Source organism: Camellia sinensis, chromosome 12 (assembly GCF_055761805.1).
Source record: "Camellia sinensis isolate YWXY chromosome 12, ASM5576180v1, whole genome shotgun sequence".
NCBI lineage: Eukaryota > Viridiplantae > Streptophyta > Magnoliopsida > Ericales > Theaceae > Camellia > Camellia sinensis.
Genome location: NC_138972.1, coordinates 93,976,332 through 93,994,579, shown reverse-complemented (window position 1 = coordinate 93,994,579; position 18,248 = coordinate 93,976,332). Strand labels below are relative to the sequence as shown.

General features: G+C 42.8%; 1 protein-coding gene across 6 annotated transcripts; it reads right to left on the bottom strand.

The window, feature by feature from the left end:
• Positions 1-558: 558 nt before the first annotated feature.
• Positions 559-4,789, bottom strand: LOC114287604 (putative calcium-binding protein At1g02270). 6 transcript variants are annotated; one of them, XR_014346810.1, is made up of 11 exons: positions 4,546-4,684; positions 3,987-4,128; positions 3,800-3,895; positions 3,570-3,675; positions 2,816-3,036; positions 2,623-2,699; positions 1,765-1,879; positions 1,565-1,690; positions 1,348-1,452; positions 1,106-1,212; positions 559-988 (listed from the first exon to the last, which is right to left on the bottom strand). XR_014346810.1 is itself a non-coding variant. In XM_082899249.1 (11 exons), the coding sequence occupies exons 2-11, from the start codon at positions 4,110-4,112 to the stop codon at positions 713-715; spliced, it is 1,359 nt and encodes a 452-aa protein (XP_082755375.1). In that variant the 5' UTR covers positions 4,113-4,128; positions 4,317-4,789; the 3' UTR covers positions 559-712. The 6 variants fall into 6 exon arrangements, 5 of the variants coding, with proteins under 5 accessions (XP_082755375.1, XP_082755372.1, XP_082755371.1 ...); XM_082899249.1 differs by having other exon boundaries at positions 1,106-1,216; positions 4,317-4,789; XM_082899246.1 differs by having other exon boundaries at positions 1,106-1,216; positions 3,513-3,675; positions 4,317-4,754.
• Positions 4,790-18,248: the final 13,459 nt, after the last annotated feature.

The following is an 18,248-nucleotide window of genomic DNA, read 5'->3' as shown; positions in this document are numbered from 1 at the left end:
AAATCCTCTATTCAAACATAACCTAAGGCCTCATTTGAGAACATGCTATTTTAATAATATTTTAATTTTTTGGTTAAAACGTAAGGTAAAAATATTAATATGTTTGGAATGACTTTTTGATTTTTTACGAAAAGATATGCAAAAAGTAGAGAAAATGAAATTTTTGACTTTTTAATTTTTTAGTGACTTCTTAATTTTTAGGCCAAAACATTAAGTTGCCGAACGAGACCTAAGTATTCAATTGAAGCCGTCTCTATCAAGACTTCTTCCTTGGCCAAAGCTAAGGATACTTCAACTTTTTGGTTGAGCCTGACCAACCAAATCGCCCGGTTTCTTTAAACTCACTACAAGTCTACATCTCAATAGGCTTGTGAAGCATTCTACGTCAACAAAAGGGCAGAACAAATACGAAACAAATTACACCTAGTCATCAATTATTAACCTTCGAATCATTTGTCAATGGATGATAAGATTCATCGAATTTTTGATTACCTGCTCACATGGGTTGGGGGGCAACCAAAATTTTGATCTCCATTAGATCAGGATTGACATGTAAACTACCAGGTATGAATTCAAGTCTTCATTAGTATAATGATGAAGTAGGAAGTTTCATTTGCTGGTAAACCTGTAGTGTTTTCTGAATGCCATAAACAAACACGATGGACAAACATGACCAGTTCAGAAAGATTCACAACAGAACTAACAAATTCTTCTATTCACACACAACACCAAAAGAATTCGCCGATAAAACTCTAGAACACGGTAACTGCACAGGCGAAAACACCACAGTCAACTGGGCATGATCAGACAGTGAATAATTCTCAGGCCACATGCCTCTTTCCACCTCCGGGGGATAGAACATTGCTTTACTGACGTTGAAGCGAATTGTAGTTGCAGTAGTAACTGCATCAAGCATTTTTTTCGTTCTTTCCCTATTTTCGCCATTCTCTTCATTTTCCTGGACGAAACTGCATCGGTTCCATACCCTCTTTAAAGGTCACCACCAAAAAAATGAATTAGTCATGAAACACTTTCCATAAAATTTAAAAAATAAAAAATAAAATAAAATAAAATAAGTTTTAATCAGTTTAGGAATATGACATACAACAAAGCCCAAAAGATCAATCACACCGTCTCCATCTGTGTCTATATGTTCCCATATATCTTTTATGTCTTCAGTACCCAGGCTGTGTTGAGGGTGACCACTTAGGCCTAACTAACCATTAAAATCAAGGGAAAAAAAAAAAAAAAAAAAAAAAAAATTTAATCAGATCGATAGGTATCGAAGCATTACACAAAAAAGTTTTAAAAATTTGGAAGATTCTTCAGATATGAACTGGGAAATACCTCAGCGAGCGCATGAGAGAACTGAGAATATGTGATGTGACTGCTATCGGTTTCAAAAAAGTGTAGTGGGCCAACGCCTTTTGTTGACAATTTGTGCGACAAGTCCTATGGGGTGAGAATTCACAAGAGGAAAAAAAACACAATTAAAGTGATTCAACGTCATTGTAATAAATTAATGACAACAATAGAAACAATCAAATATTTTTATTCTACACACATTGATGTTACCAAGGACTGCTTCCATGAAGCTTTCTTGTACTGGCCTTTGATAGTTGCTAGGGTTGTGGAGAAAAATAAAATCCACTCCACATACATTGCCTCGGTGGTTATGATGGCTAATCCACTGCAAAATGAACTATACATTCAGCATCTTATTTTGAGATGTCCATAAATACACAAAATTGGGGGCAAAACAACCTTAGATAAATCTTCAGCATCGTTTGTGTAAGGATGAGCAATATCATAGGATGAGACAAAACCTTGTGATTGCAGAAACTTATAAACATTCCCCTTCTTACTGCCATTCCAATCCCTACAAAAAGTTTTTGAGGGACAGATGAATTAGATATTATTTCCTTCATTTGAGAGAGAGAGAGAGAGAGAGAGAGAGAGATGGGAAAAGGGTACATTACGGAGTCCCTAAAGTGTACTGCTGATTTAATTTTGGTTCCTCATTTTTATTTGTATCAATTGCATCCTAAACATCACACATCAATCCATTTTAGTCCTTTACCCTAACTGTCATCTAAACACATGAAAAATGCTTACGCAGTCTCACGTCAGGCATGGCATTTGAAGGGCATTAGGAAGAATTTATCCCATTTCCTACCTAAATGAGTCATGAGACATGCGAAATGCACATTATTTACAAAACATTACACATCAAAGTTTTTCACTCTATTATTCATGACCGAATGCATAGCATATTTGTTTTTTGATAACCAGGTGTTTGTGCTAGCTTACACGCCGAATGCATAGCATATTTGGTTCTTTCATTGATAGTATTTAGCATAAATAGATGTATTAAAACATCTTTTATGTCCTTAAACGCTTGATGTGAGGCTGATGTAAACATTTTTCATCTGTTCTTTAGACAACGGTTAAGGGAAGGGATTACATAGGATTAATGTATGAAAGTTTAGAGATAGAAATGATACAAATTAAAGATTAGGGACCAAAATGAAATCAATAGTATACTTTAGGGAACATTTGTGAAATTTACCCAATGAGAAAAAAAAATTATCTTATTCAATTATCAGGTGGCTTAGACGTTACCCGCATAAAATGACAGGAAGAGGTGGCAGCTCATTTTCGTGACAATATGAATCTATGTACTTTAACATCTTGTATACCTATGGGAGGAAAGATAAAAGCAAAGCAAGGTCACAAAGCTTCATATTTTAGTATGTTGAAACATAGTGTTGTTGGATGTAACATAACCTAAAATATAGCAAGTAAAAACCATCACCTGTTTTAACCGGACAAAGCAATAACTAGAATCATGGGGAAAAATTAAGTGTGTATTCATGACAAGAACTTCCTTCCTTGTGTTAGTGAGTTGGTTTTCAGAAAAATGAACAAGTAACTCAACGTGTAGAAGCTGCGCCACACGATCACCGATGTCATTGAATAGACATTCTTGGTAATTCAACACATGGAAGTGGTTCTGGTGCACTGCTGTAAGTAGACCTGTACCAACACAATCAATAGATGCTCAATTGTATAGAAAATTAATTCCAAATCTTAGTTCAGCTGAACGTGAAAATCATAGTACATTAAGGTTAAATCAATTTCAAGAATCGAGCAGAATTTGCTTTACATTTAAGCAATCCTGAATTATCACACAATTACATGAAACTGTTATGCTATGATGACCACTTAGACCAAATTTTTTTGGGATATTTCTCTTCTACTTTTGTACCTGATTACATAAGGGATAGAATAATCCGATTATATAAGAGGCATCACAAACAAACTCATGAATTGAAGAATAAAGCACGATAAATCTGGGTTGCAAATACAAATCATGTGGGAGTAGAATAATTCAAGACTCATCAGAATGTTGGACAAGATTGCTACTAGAAACCAAAGAAAAGGGAAAAGACAGTTAAGTACAACAAAAAAAACAAATCAAGAAAACCCAACGAAGATCAAATAATACCAACCCAAAAAAGTAACAACATTACTAGCCAAGTAGACGGAACAAAAATTTGGCAATGTACCATCTCCCCTGTTATTTGTACGAGCAAGTTTGTAAGTCACATAACCGGCATCCCCAAGTCTCTTCTCGTACATTGTAACAAGTTCTTCATTGTGCACCCAAAATTCCTAACTCCAAATAAAAAATAAAAAAATTGCAAAAACATCCCACAATGTCATACCGGAAAATGGGAACCAACTTCTTCTAGACAAGTATATAGAAATGATCATCTAAAACCCACAAACTAAAAACCTGTAAACAAATAATCGAGGAACTCAAAGTGAGTAGCCTATCCAGTATGCTCTCGTTCCGACTAAGCCAAAGTTCCCGGAATTCACTCTCACAATTCTGACATATTTCATTGAAGTTACAAGTTACAACAGTTACTAAATCATTAACTTCTAAAGGTAGATAGAATTCAAAGAATCTAAAGGCATACCTGACCGTTCAATCGCTTGTAAATTGGTGCTAGAATATTGAAAGTAGTACAAGAAACACACCCAAAGGAATTTGAACTGGGAGCCTGCTGTTCCTCATCGCAAAAATCTTGCATTGATTCACCCATTGACTCCACAAAAGGGCTGAAAACAAAGAAAAAATTGTTTGTTATATGGAAAGTTCTTTTGGAACTTTCATCAAACACTTGATGTGACCAATCAAAAACTGGCAGTTACATATATATGCAGTAACTGCAAGAACAAACAAAGTAGTGGGTATCAGAGAAACTTGTCCAATTGAGCATGTTGGATTTACAAAAAGTGATTTATACCTCTTGAAAGAATTAATTCAAAAAGCGAACTACTGGGTGGTGATGAATGAGAAATTTGAACAACTTTCACATGTCTGTCAAAAAAATGCAAGAAATGCAATAAATAGAGGCAAGTATTCTATACAAATTTTGAAAAGTCATGGTGTGTTTGATTAGGAAATTTGAAGAGAGATTTGAAAAGGAAAGGAAAAAGACGTACAAAACTAAGTAAAAGACATATTTTATTCACATTTTTCTTATCTTTATCATTTCTCTTTTTAAATTTTTTCTCAAATTCTCCAACCAAATACAGCATTAGTAACTGAACTTTCTAGTGAATCTAAATTGGGTTCATCATGACAAATTTAAAAAACCAAAAAACAAAAATGTTTAGACAAACAATTTCCTAGTTATATAGAAGAGAAATAACACAGAGCGATAGAACAGAGGACACGTAATTTTGAAGGAAGGTGATGACAGTTCGTGGTATGCACACCTCTTGTTAGTGCACGGTGGGGCCACCTATTTTTGTTTTGTTTAGACAACGTTTTGATTTTAAAATTGATGTCTCTTGGGAATAATTAGTAAAAGGAATCTTTCACTTCTATAGAATATAGTGTTTGAATTTCTTTAGAAATGTTTACAATTTTTATTTATTTATTTGTAGAAAATATTTAAAACATTATAATTTTTTTAATAAAAATAAATACAATATATATATATATATATATATGTTTGGTATAGATATATTTTTAAAAACTCAAGATGGTCGAAGATGATTTTTTTTGTTAGAAGTGATTAAAGATGAAGAGACTCACCAAGGTGATTACGACGGTGGTCAGAATGGGTTGTTATTTGTAGACTAGTGAGATGACGGTATATAGTGTCGGTAACGGGCAGTAGGTGGTGGTAGAAGAAGGTGAGAAAAGAATGAATGAAAATTTATTTTCAAACTACAAAAAACAAATACTAGCGTTTAATAATAAAATTTGTAATTTAAAAAAAAAAAAACTAGAATAGCTAACAAATTTAACAACTATTTCAGTTTCCAAGAAAATTTAAATATTTTCAAATTTTAATAGTTTTACTTTTATTTTTATAACTACAATTTTACAAAATTTTAAACTTTTTTTAAAAGTTATGTTTAAAAGTAAATATAAGATCAAATTGCAATATGGTATAGAAATTTTTAACTATTATTCAAAGATTCTTAGGATTTCTCCTATACGAACATACACAAATAATGTGTCCCCCTCAAAAAAAAAAAAAAAAAAAAAAACATTTTGAAGCGCATAAATTTCAATCCATCATCATAAAAGTAGGAATGAAGGAATGATATTAAAAGAATATTAAGAGAATAAATAAATAAAGAAGGAATGAATAAAGTGAAAACGGACGGGATGTCCCCAAAAAAAAATAATATTAAAAGAAATGAGGAATGAAGTGAAGGCCTAAATTTTAAGCACGTTGGAATCATTTAACAATTTTTACAGTACCTTTCATTTGAAAAATTATATAATAGTTTTATAGTATAGCGTGATCATACTTTTTTATTAATATTTATTATATATTTTTATATTTTTTAATAATTTAATAGAAATTGAGAGGGTAATTTTTGGGAAAATTGGGCCGAGCTTCGAGTCGGGTTTTGAGGCCCAAAACGCAGAGGACTAGGTAAAAAGGTCGTACTGAATACTCCGGCCTAGAGGGCAAGGTTACTCCGGCCTTGGGGAGACAAAGTTACTTCGGCCCAAGGAGGTGAGTTTATTCCGGCTCAAGAAGAGATAGTTGCTTCGGCCCAAGGAAGAGTAAGGCTACTCCGGTCCAGAGACAACTCGGAGTAGGGCCGGTCTTAGAGTTAGTCCGGTCGCAGTATGTTCTGGGAAGACCGGTTTCAGAATTAGTCCGGTCGTGACACAATCTGGTTAGGTCGGTCAAAACTTGTTACTTGGAAGTTTGATCTAAGCACACCAAGGTTGAACAGGGGCAGCCGAAGTAATGAGTTAAAGGAGAAGACCGAACTAAGGATAGTTCGGCCTTCTCTGTGGCTCAGCATAGCCAGTGTTATTTCGGCCGTGTGGTAGTTCGGCTATGGAGAAAACCATCACACTTGGTTTAAGCAGTGGGGGAGGGTGTGAAAGGATAAGCATTATCCTTAAGAGTATGAATCCTATGAGGACTCTACATGGAGAAATACAAGTCCTACTAGGATTGTGCCATATGAAACTTATAAAAACTCACAAGCATCACCTTGGAGGAGGGAATTGAACACAATCTTTCTGAGAACTTAGAGCTTTGTCTATTTGTCAAGTTTTCTGACTTAGGCATCGGAGAGGTTTCCGGCACACACCCGCCGGCTAGCTCACGTTTGTGTTTTCAGGTGACAAAGCGACGTCGTACGGAGGAGCGTGGACTTGGTCAACAGGATTATACGAGGAGAATTATTTCCTCCCCGTACAATTGGCGCCGTCTGTGGGAAGAACAGACAAGAACAAAAACCTCTTGACTAAGTTTCTCATTTTCTCATTCAATGGCACACATTGAAGACTTGCCGCAGTCTGCCGTCGACGGACTAACTCCAGAGGGGGGCGCAAGGCGCGAAGGATTACCCTCTGTCCCTCCTATGGCGGATCTGGAGCCCCAACAACATAACTCCAGGAGGAGTGGCAGGGGAAGGCGGAATAGCAGCCCTCGTTACTCTCAGAGTCCTGACAGGCAAAGGAGGAGGATTGATCCTCAAGCCCTGGAAGATCGCGTGAAGGAACAAGATGAACTAATTCGAAGGATGGCGGCGGACATGGAGGCTTTAAAGCGCCAGATGAAGACTAAAGATGTGGCGACAGGAGAGGGGCGCAAGCATAAGACGCCCCCTCGCCACTCAGAGAATCGTAGTAGGAATACTACGCCCTCCCAAAGAGAGAGCAGAAGCCTCAGGATAGGCGACACTCACTCCTTGTCCTCAAGGACTCGTCACTCTAGGTCTGAGAGGACGAGATCCGAAAGATCATACACTGAAGGAAGCACATATTGGCCTTCACATTCACACCAAACCAGATCCAGACAAACCGAGCTACCCAGGTCATCCGACTTACGAACCGTGCTAGAAGAAAAAGCACGATGCAAGGAGGATGCCAGGGCAAGGGATCCACACCGAGTTTCGGCCTTACAACGGTTGGCTCCTCGGACGCACGGAAGCGTCGAGGTTGGAATGCCAATACCACGACCGGCCTACGAACCAACGGACAAGGCATTGGCAAGACTACAGACTTCGCCGTTTGTCCCGGCGATCGAAAACGCACCCCTACCATCAGGCTTCCTTCAGCCGAAGTTCAATACATATGAAGGGAAGACGGATCCGTATTCTCACCTGAGCCACTTTCGCCAAGTCATGGCTGTGTACAGGCGAAACGAGGCCCTAATGTGCATACTCTTCCCATCAAGTCTGGGCGACTTAGGCTTGACTTGGTTCGAAAAGCTCCCAGAGGGCAGCATAGCCTCCTGGGCCCAATTGGCAGAAGCGTTCGTAACAAGGTTTCGGACAAATACTAAAACACCGGTGGAGATAGACCAGTTACTCTCCATCGACATGGGTGAGAAAGAAACCCTCAGATCTTACAACAGTCGCTACTGGGAGACATTCAACCAGATTGGAGACTGCCCCACCAATCTAGCCATTGCGCAATATAAAAGAGGCCTACCAGTAGGGAACCGACTAAGGGATTCAATTACCATGACGCCACCCCTCACCATGGAGGCCCTGATGGAGAGAGTGCATCAGCACATCAGGGTAGAAGAGGATGGCGCACGTGCAAAGGCGAAATCTAGCGCTACCATAGTACCAGAAAAGAAGACCTCAGCAAAGGTCAATACAGTAGATAGACGGAACAAAAACGGGCGTGGCAGACGAGATAACGGAGAAGACCCAGACAAAAGATGGTTGAGAATCCGCACTGCCATAACAACGGTGTTCAAAAAACCAATATATCGGATTCTGAGCGAAATAAAAGACGAGCCATTCGTCAAGTGGCCAGCCAAGCTAGGGGAAGCTCAGAAGAATTACGACGACAGATCTCGGTGCACCTTCAACAAAGAAAAAGGACACCGAACTGAGAATTGCACGCCACTGAGGCAGCATTTGGAAGAATTGGTGGCAGCAGGCCACTTGGACGAATACATTGAAGGAGGAGCACAACCGGCCCCCCAAGATCATAATGACCAACCCAACAGAATGCCAAACGATGCACCACCACAAGGCATTATCAATGTAATTCATGGAGTTTTTGAACCTGAGCGCGTATGCGAGCTTAGAGGTTCGATCAAGAAGGCTGAGCACTTTAGGGAAGTATTAAGTGCCCAACCCGCCATCAAGAAGGGGAGGACAGAGGCAACAAACGTCATGTCCTTTTCGGATAAGGACTTGGAACGAATTTACTGCCCCCATAATGATGCCCTGGTTGTCACTCTCCGAGTCAAGGATTTTGACGTCAAGCGGATTCTGATTGACCAGGGTAGTTCATGTGAGATCATGTATTACGACACATTCAAACAACTAAAGCTGCAAGACAAAGACTTGGCACCTGCAGTTTCTCCCCTGATTGGATTCAACTCCATGCCAGAGTGGCCTGTCGGCAAAATAATCCTTCCAGTCAGAGCAGGAAGTGTATCAAAACAAGTGGAGTTCTGGGTATTGAAGGTCCCCTCCACCTACAACATCATCCTGGGCAGAACATGGCTGCACGCCATGCGTTCGGTAGCGTCATCATACCATCAGGTAATGCGGTTCCCCAATGACGCCGGTATAATCGAAGAAGTCTATGGCGATCAGATCATGTCAAAACAGTGCTTCGCCACAGCAAATGGAAGCCGAGCTGCCAAAGGATACGTTCATTCGGTGGAGGAGCCAGAAAGTAATGAACTATTCGCTGACGTCGGCAAAAAGGCTGATCAGAAAGCGGTGGAAGACTTGGTGGAGGTAAAAATAGATGAGAAGAACCCGGATAAGTTCTTCTTGCTTGGCTCATCATTGTCCAGCGCTGAGAGATTAGAGGTCTTGGAATTCTTGACCTCTAATATCGAAGTGTTTGCCTGGACACCTTACGACATGCCAGGCATTGATCCAAACTTCATCAGTCACCAACTCAATGTCCACCCATCTGCCAGACCAGTCATTCAACGCACACGCAGATCGGCACTCCACCACGCCGAAATAGTGGCAGAAGAGGTAGGCAACCTGCTGGAGGCAGGAGCGATAAGGGAAGTGCACTACCCAAGATGGATCTCCAACACCGTCGTAGTGCCAAAAAAGAACGGTAAATGGCGTGTCTGCGTCGACTACAAAACGGTCAACAAGGCGTGCCCAAAAGATAGCTTCCCTCTACCAAGGATAGATCAATTGGTGGACCTAACGGCAGGGCATAACCGTCTCAGCTTCCTGGATGCATACAGAGGCTACCACCAGATCGCCATGCATGAACCAGACCAGGAGGTCACATCCTTCACAACACCAAGGGGGTTATATTGCTACAAGGTCATGCCCTTTGGCCTAAAGAACGCAGGGGCGACATTCCAAAGGATGGTCACCAAGATGTTTGAACCATTGTTAGGCAGAACAATGGAGGCTTACATCGACGACATGGTGGTCAAAAGCAAGGATAAGAATGACCATCTGAAAGATTTGGACGAGATGTTCCAGATCCTGAAGAAACACAAGTTGCGCCTCAACGCGTCCAAATGCGCATTCGGAGTTGGATCTGGCAAATTCTTGGGCTTCCTGGTGACCAACCGAGGTATAGAAGCAGACCCCTCTCAGATCAAAGCAATCCAGGAGTTGGAGAGACCAAACTCAGTCAAAGAAGTGCAGCATCTCACTGGAATGGCGGCTGCACTCAACCGGTTCATAAGCAGGTCATCAGACAGGCTACGACCATTCTTCCAAGCTTTAAAGGCCAAGTTTGAGTGGGATGAAGAATGCGACCGAGCTCTGGAAAGCTTGAAGGAGTACATGTCTTCCCCACCACTACTTGTTACTCCAGTACCTGGTGAAGAACTCTTTTTGTACCTGGCAGTCTCTCAGCACGCAGTCAGCGCGGTGTTGGTTCGTGCAGAAGGAATACAACACTTGCCCATCTTTTATGTCAGCAAGACATTATTGGGAGCCGAAACAAGGTACTTGCCATTAGAGAAACTAGCATTAGCATTAATGATGGCATCCAGAAAATTAGCGCACTACTTTCACGCCCACACCATAGTCGTCCTCACAGCCTTTCCACTAAAAGCTCTGTTTGAAAGGGCGAACTTCAGTGGGCGAATTTTGAAATGGGCAGTAGAGTTGGGACAATTCGACATCAAGTTCCAACCCAAGACCGCAATAAAAGCTCAATCTTTGGCAGACTTCGTCGCAGAGTTTACCCCTGGAAGTCATCATATCTGCCCAGTCGACCTGACTGACTCAACCGAACTAGGGACGGAAGTTGACGCCGGAATAGCGCAACCCCTAGTGGAAGGTAGTCCATCAACCGAACTAGGGACGGAAGTTGACGCCGGAATAGCGCAACCCCTAGTGGAAGGTAGTCCATCAAGCACAAAGGCAGACCACATTAAGGACAACAAAGAGGAGCCAAACAAAGGCTCACCAGCAGTTCAAACAGAGGACGAAGGGCAGACAGCCAATATGGACTTTGAAGAAATCACCATCCTTGACCCCACGGCATCGTCTGACCCTTCCACCTGCTGGAAACTATTCGTTGGGGAGATGTGGAAGCTCTTTGTGGATGGAGCATCCAACCGACATGGTGCAGGGCTTGGCATAGTCCTCATCTCTCCAGACGGCCTGGTTATAGAGCAAGCAATCAACCTTGGCTTCCCAGCATCCAACAACGAAGCAGAGTATGAGGCGCTTCTCGCAGGACTCAAGTCGGCACACTTCATGAAAGCAACCGAACTAATGGTGTACAGTGACTCACTGCTGGTGGTAAACCAAATTTCTGGCGAATACGAAGCAAAGGATGACAGAATGGCCAAGTACCAAGAGCTAGTCAGAACGGAGATCAAGAAGTTTGATGTGGTAAGGATAGAACAAATTGGCAGGGAGGAAAACAGCCGAGCGGACGAGCTAGCAGGCCTTGCCTCAATGGCAGATACATCAATCCCTCATCCATTACTCGTCGACTTCTTACCAAAACCAAGCATAGAAGACCCCGAAGCAGAAGAAGTGGATTGCACAGAATTAGGGCCCTCTCGGATGGATCCCATCATCCTGTTCCTAAAAGACGGCATCCTACCAGAAGAGAAAAAAGAAGCCAACAGAATAAGGGCGAAGTCGCAGCGGTTTTGGCTATCTCCATCTTTGGCATTATATAAGAAGTCGTTCTCTGGGCCTTACCTCAAGTGCGTTCATCCCAGCAAAGTAGAAGCATTCCTGTTCGAAATACATGAAGGGGTATGTGGAAGTCATCAAGGGGGAAGGTCGCTCGCTTACAGGGCTATTTCACAAGGATATTGGTGGCCATATATGCAAGCAGACTCAGAGAAATACGTGAAGAAGTGTGAAAAATGCCAGAAATTCGCGCACCAAATACATCAACCAGCAAGAGAACTCCTACCTTTAACTAGCCCATGGCCTTTCGCAATGTGGGGCTTAGACATAGTAGGACCACTTCCAACAGCACCCGGAGGCAGAAAATTCTTTCTCGCAGCAACAGACTACTTCACAAAATGGGTGGAAGCAGAAGCATTGGCATCAATCAAAGAAAAAGATGTGAAGAAGTTTGTTTGGCAAAATATTATCACTCGGTTTGGCATACCAAAAGCACTGATCTCAGACAATGGAACTCAGTTCGACGGCAGAATCTTCAGAAGCTTTTGTGAAGAATACAAGATAGAGTTCTACAATTCCACACCGGCGTATCCTCAAGCAAATGGGCAGGCTGAAGCATCAAATAAAGTCGTCTTGGATGGACTAAAGAAAAGGCTAGAGAAAGCAAAAGGCAAGTGGGCGGATGAACTTCCTCATGTTTTATGGGCTTACCGCACCACACCTCGGCGATCAACTGGAGAAACGCCATTTTCCTTAGCCTATGGCATGGAAGCAGTGATCCCACTAGAAGTTGGCCTCCCCACAATTCGAAGCGAAAATTTTGATCCAGACTTAAATGGAGAAGCCATAGCCTTAGAACTCAACCTTGCAGAAGAAAGAAGAGAAAGAGCGTTGGTCCACATCGCCTCATACCAACGAGAGTTAATCAAAAAATACAGCAAAAAGGTTCATCCAAGACAATTCAAAATTGGCGATTGGGTATTGCGCAAAGTAATGGGAAACACCTTGGTCCTAGGAGACGGCAAGTTAGGCCCAAATTGGGAAGGTCCTTATAAGGTGGTTGGGTTAGCCGGCAAAGGGGCATACCACCTAGAAGACAAGGATGGCAAGGCAATCCCTAGGCCATGGAATACGGCCAATCTCAAGATATTTTACTTTTAGTTTTTCTTTTTTCAAACATGTAATTTTCTCTTCCTTCAATAAAATGAGAAATTCTTTTTGGCACAAATTACTCTTTGTAAAAGTTAGCTTTCAAGACTTACGTATATTGCAAACATATTATTCTAAGTTAGCTGGAAAAACTAACTTAGAGGTTGGCTGGATTAAACCAACACCCTTCCTAAGCCCAGGATAAGGATCCAGGCTGCAGGACATTTGGTCGGAATAACCAAATACTATAAGTTAGCCGGAAAAACTAACTTAGAGGTTGGCTGGAATAAACCAACTCTTGTTACTCTTCAGCCGAAGTAAGTGTATGGCTGAAGAGTGGTTGGCTGGAATAAACCAACTCTTGTTACTCTTCAGCCGAAGTAAGTGTACGGCTGAAGAGTGGTTGGCTGGAATAAACCAACTCTTGTTACTCTTCAGCCGAAGTAAGTGTATGGCTGAAAAGTGGTTGGCTGGAATAAACCAACACTTTGTACTCCTTAGCCGAAGTAAGTGCATGACTAAGGAGTGGTTGGCTGGAATAAACCAACTCTTGTTACTCTTCAGCCGAAGTAAGTGTATGGCTGAAGAGTGGTTGGCTGGAATAAACCAACTCTTGTTACTCTTCAGCCGAAGTAAGTGTATGGCTGAAGAGTGGTTGGCTGGAATAAACCAACTCTTGTTACTCTTCAGCCGAAGTAAGTGTATGGCTGAAGAGTGGTTGGCTGGAATAAACCAACTCTTGTTACTCTTCAGCCGAAGTAAGTGTATGGCTGAAGAGTGGTTGGCTGGAATAAACCAACTCTTGTTACTCTTCAGCCGAAGTAAGTGTAAGGCTGAAGAGTGGTTGGCTGGATTAAACCAACACTTAATACTCCTCAGCCGAAGTAATTATGTCGGCTAAGGAGTGGTTGGCTGGCAAGTATAGTTTAACCAACCAAAAACCGAAATAACACTTGGAGTAATAGAAGACATTACAAATACAAGCATACACACAATAACCGGAACAAGAGAAGTAAAATTTTCATTCAAAAGAGAAGTCATTACAAGGGGGCTTAGTTCGGTTACAAAGAAAAGAGTACAAAATTAAGAGAAAAGTTCATCTATTTCGGCATCAAAGGCAGCATCGGCGTCAACCCGAAGACCGGTTTCGGACGCAACAACATTTTCAGAAGGAAGAATGGGTTCGGCTGGAGCCACGGTTTCACTTGGTTGATCAAGAGTCAGATCTTCCACCATGGGCTCCGACCGAACTACCTGATCTGCATTCACAACCGAAGTATCCTCAGGGGCAGAGTCTTCATCAGAGTCTTCATCATCTGAGCCCTCAAGGAACTGCTGTTGCATGGCCGTGGCATATTCCATCAGGGAGTTCGGTATAAAGTAGGCTGGAGGGTTGAAAACCTCGGTCTGAGGATCATGACCGAGCTTCTCAACGGCTCCCCTCCAGCCACACTTAAAGAAAAGCTCCTTGGCAGCATTGCATTGTTGGGCGTAAGCATCCTCTGCCCTCTTGAAACCTTGTTTCTCAGCCTCCTTCGCCTTCTCCTTCATTTCGGCGTCTTTCTTTCTTTCAAGCTTTACCAGCTCACGCAAGTACTTGTCCTTCAGCACAATGGCAGTCTTTTGTTTTTCGGCCTCGGCCGAACTAACCATTCCGGTCAAACGACCGACCTCACCTCGGAGTTCGGCCATTCCCTTTCTGGCTTCTTCGAGTTCGGCCGATTTCGCCTCTGCCTCGGCCGCTGCTTGCCTAGTCACTTTCCTCAGCTCCAGTACCTTCCTGTGGGTGATTTGGTTTTTCTGAATAGCCTGCCAAAGCAAACAACTTCCCTTTAACCGAAGAAAGAGTTAAAAAGAAAAAGAAACATAAACAGAAAAGCAACCGAAGTCACTAACCAGAATCATGGATTTAGTAGCAGACCGGATGGACTTCAGCTCGGTGGTTAACTGTTTTTGGTGATGTTCCATGTCTTTGGGCAGACACACGCTCTTGGCCAGGTTGATGGCCAACAGGTGGTCTTTCTCAGCAACGACCGAGTCTGTGTCTAGAATGTCTCGGTCGTTGAAGGTTAATTTCGGTGCCCAGCAGCCGATGGTTCGGTCGGAAGACTCCGGTTGGGGGCTCGGTGGTAAGCTCGGCTGAATAGGAGTTTCTTCATCAATCAAAACTCGTTCGGGTTCGGAAGTTCGGGCACGTTTGGTTCGGCGGGAAGAGGATGGCTGTTGGGAAGGAAGGCCGACAACAGCAGGCTGCGGTTGGCTGGGAGGCGCCACTTCGGGCCTAGCTGTTTCGGTGAGAAGGGCCCTGACTCTGCTCCTTTTTGCCATCTCTTCTTCTGCGGTTAGAGGGACAAGTCTTATCTCGGGCAAAGTTGGGTCCGGCTCCGGTGCCTCTTCAAGAAGGAAGTCGGTCACCCTTGCTTTTCGGCGACCGCTGTAGCGATAGGTCGGCTCAAAATTTAGAAGCTTGGCCCAATCTCTTTCTTTAATCCGAAATGCGGCTCGCAAGACTCCGAGGTGGGGATAGCTATACAAGGAATGGAGATGGGCGAAATCTGCACAAAAGAGAGAAGTGTTAGTTCGGCTAATAGACTAAACAACCGAGATAACACACAAAGCAGAAGACCGAAGTAAAATTACCAGGCTCTCCCATTTTCCAATTTATAGGTCGGCCAGGAATTTGAGCTTGAAAATCCTCAAAGTTCCCAGAGACCCAAAAGAAATCATCATCATTAAGATCTTTATCCGGAGTGTGTTTGATTATCTTCTCTCGACGGCGGCGAATTCTAAGGTAGTAGACCCACCCAGCATTCTTTGAGCCAATAGAGTATTGATGAAAGATCTCGGCCAGACCAAGATTTAGTCCGGTTTGGTGGTTTAATGCGGCTATCCCCATTATAATACGATATGTATTGGTGGATAGTTGGGTGGGGCATAACCTAGTCTGTCTAAGAAATTCGCAGATTAGCGGTTGGACAGGAAACCGTAGTCCGGTTTCTATTATGGATTGAAGGGTAAAGGGGACGAAGCCTTCATTGTTCCAGGGGGTAGCATCTTTTTCGGCCAACGTCAGATGGACATCATTAGGAATCTGGTAATCTTGCCTAAATTCGGCCATGCCACCAGGAGTTTCGACTAAGTATCTATACTTACCCATTTATTGTATAATTTATGAATAAATTATTTCGGTACAAAAACTAGGCTCAGTAGCTCGGTTGAGCACACGCAGGAGTGCCTGGGCAACCTAAGTCTGCAAAGTAGAAAACAAAGGGGTTAAGCACAGATCGTTGGACCGCGCTACAAATTATAAGCAAGATATACAAATCCTACTTCGGCTTAGTGGGCTGGTTCTACCTCGGCTCATCAGAAGGTTTCTTAGCTCGGTTTTGAGCAGTTTAGACCGGTTTAACGTCTGGGGGCAGCTTTCTGAGTTCGGTCTAAAAAACTAAGAAAGCTGGTTTAGTCCCGAGGCCTAAATCGGTTGCGGTGTGAGGAAAGTTACTCCGGCTGAGCCCCTAGGGGCGCCTTTCCGAGTTCGGTTTCAGAACTAAGAAAGCCGGCTTGGCCCCAAGGTCTTAGCTCGGTTGGAGACCGAAGTACCTAGTTCGGTAAGTGCAAGCTTGTTCGGTGAACTTATCTTGGCTCGAGTGGGTCAGAAGAAACTACTGACATTCCTACAAGTTCTAGTTCGGTCATTCTCTGAATCTATCTACATACATAACACAAACAGTATCCTAGTCCGGTTGCTAGGTGATTTTGGATCTAAGACTATTTTCCTACAAAATAGTTCATACATGCATGGAGTTCTACTGGTTTCTTCATAAAAAGTACAAAAGCAAAGCAGATAAATGGAGAAAGACGTTTGCAAAAAACATACAAGGCATGGAAAGTAAAATACGAAAACATAGAGAGCAAGATGATTAGATTTTCTTACCAGAAAAGAGAGAAAGGAGACTGGAGTCGGAAACGGTGGCAGCAAGAACACAAGCTTGAGTATGGAAGTAGAGGCACAGAAAGAAGATGAAGACAGAGAGAGAAGGTAGATGCAGGTAAATGATTCAGAAGAGTAAAAAGGTTGTTTTGTGAAAGAAGGGAGAGAAAAAGGCGGCAAAGAGAAGCGGGAACAGTACGAAAATTCTGAAGGGCGGCATGACAGTTGGTCACAGCTTATCAGAGTTTGCCACGTGTCACTGGAATGGGAAGCGTTACAGTCGTTGTGATTGAAGAGACGTTTTGACCGGACATAGGGATACCCGAGGTAAACTTAGTTCGGCTGGAAAGGCTAAAAGGGTTTTTTAGCTCGGCTGAAAAAGCGTAACAAAATCTAGCTCGGCCAGAAGGCTGGTAATCCCAATCATGTTGCACAGATGGAATTAAGGGGCAATTGAGAGGGTAATTTTTGGGAAAATTGGGCCGAGCTTCGAGTCGGGTTTTGAGGCCCAAAACGCAGAGGACTAGGTAAAAAGGCCGTACTGAATACTCCGGCCTAGAGGGCAAGGTTACTCCGGCCTTGGGGAGACAAAGTTACTTCGGCCCAAGGAGGTGAGTTTATTCCGGCTCAAGAAGAGATAGTTGCTTCGGCCCAAGGAAGAGTAAGGCTACTCCGGTCCAGAGACAACTCGGAGTAGGGCCGGTCTTAGAGTTAGTCCGGTCGCAGTATGTTCTGGGAAGACCGGTTTCAGAATTAGTCCGGTCGTGACACAATCTGGTTAGGTCGGTCAAAACTTGTTACTTGGAAGTTTGATCTAAGCACACCAAGGTTGAACAGGGGCAGCCGAAGTAATGAGTTAAAGGAGAAGACCGAACTAAGGATAGTTCGGCCTTCTCTGTGGCTCAGCATAGCCAGTGTTATTTCGGCCGTGTGGTAGTTCGGCTATGGAGAAAACCATCCCACTTGGTTTAAGCAGTGGGGGAGGGTGTGAAAGGATAAGCATTATCCTTAAGAGTATGAATCCTAGGAGGACTCTACATGGAGAAATACAAGTCCTACTAGGATTGTGCCATATGAAACTTATAAAAACTCACAAGCATCACCTTGGAGGAGGGAATTGAACACAATCTTTCTGAGAACTTAGAGCTTTGTCTATTTGTCAAGTTTTCTGACTTAGGCATCGGAGAGGTTTCCGGCACACACCCGCCGGCTAGCTCACGTTTGTGTTTTCAGGTGACAAAGCGACGTCGTACGGAGGAGCGTGGACTTGGTCAACAGGATTATACGAGGAGAATTATTTCCTCCCCGTACAATTGGCGCCGTCTGTGGGAAGAACAGACAAGAACAAAAACCTCTTGACTAAGTTTCTCCTTTTCTCATTCAATGGCACACATTGAAGACTTGCCGCAGTCCGCCGTCGACGGACTAACTCCAGAGGGGGGCGCAAGGCGCGAAGGATTACCCTCTGTCCCTCCTATGGCGGATCTGGAGCCCCAACAACATAACTCCAGGAGGAGTGGCAGGGGAAGGCGGAATAGCAGCCCTCGTTACTCTCAGA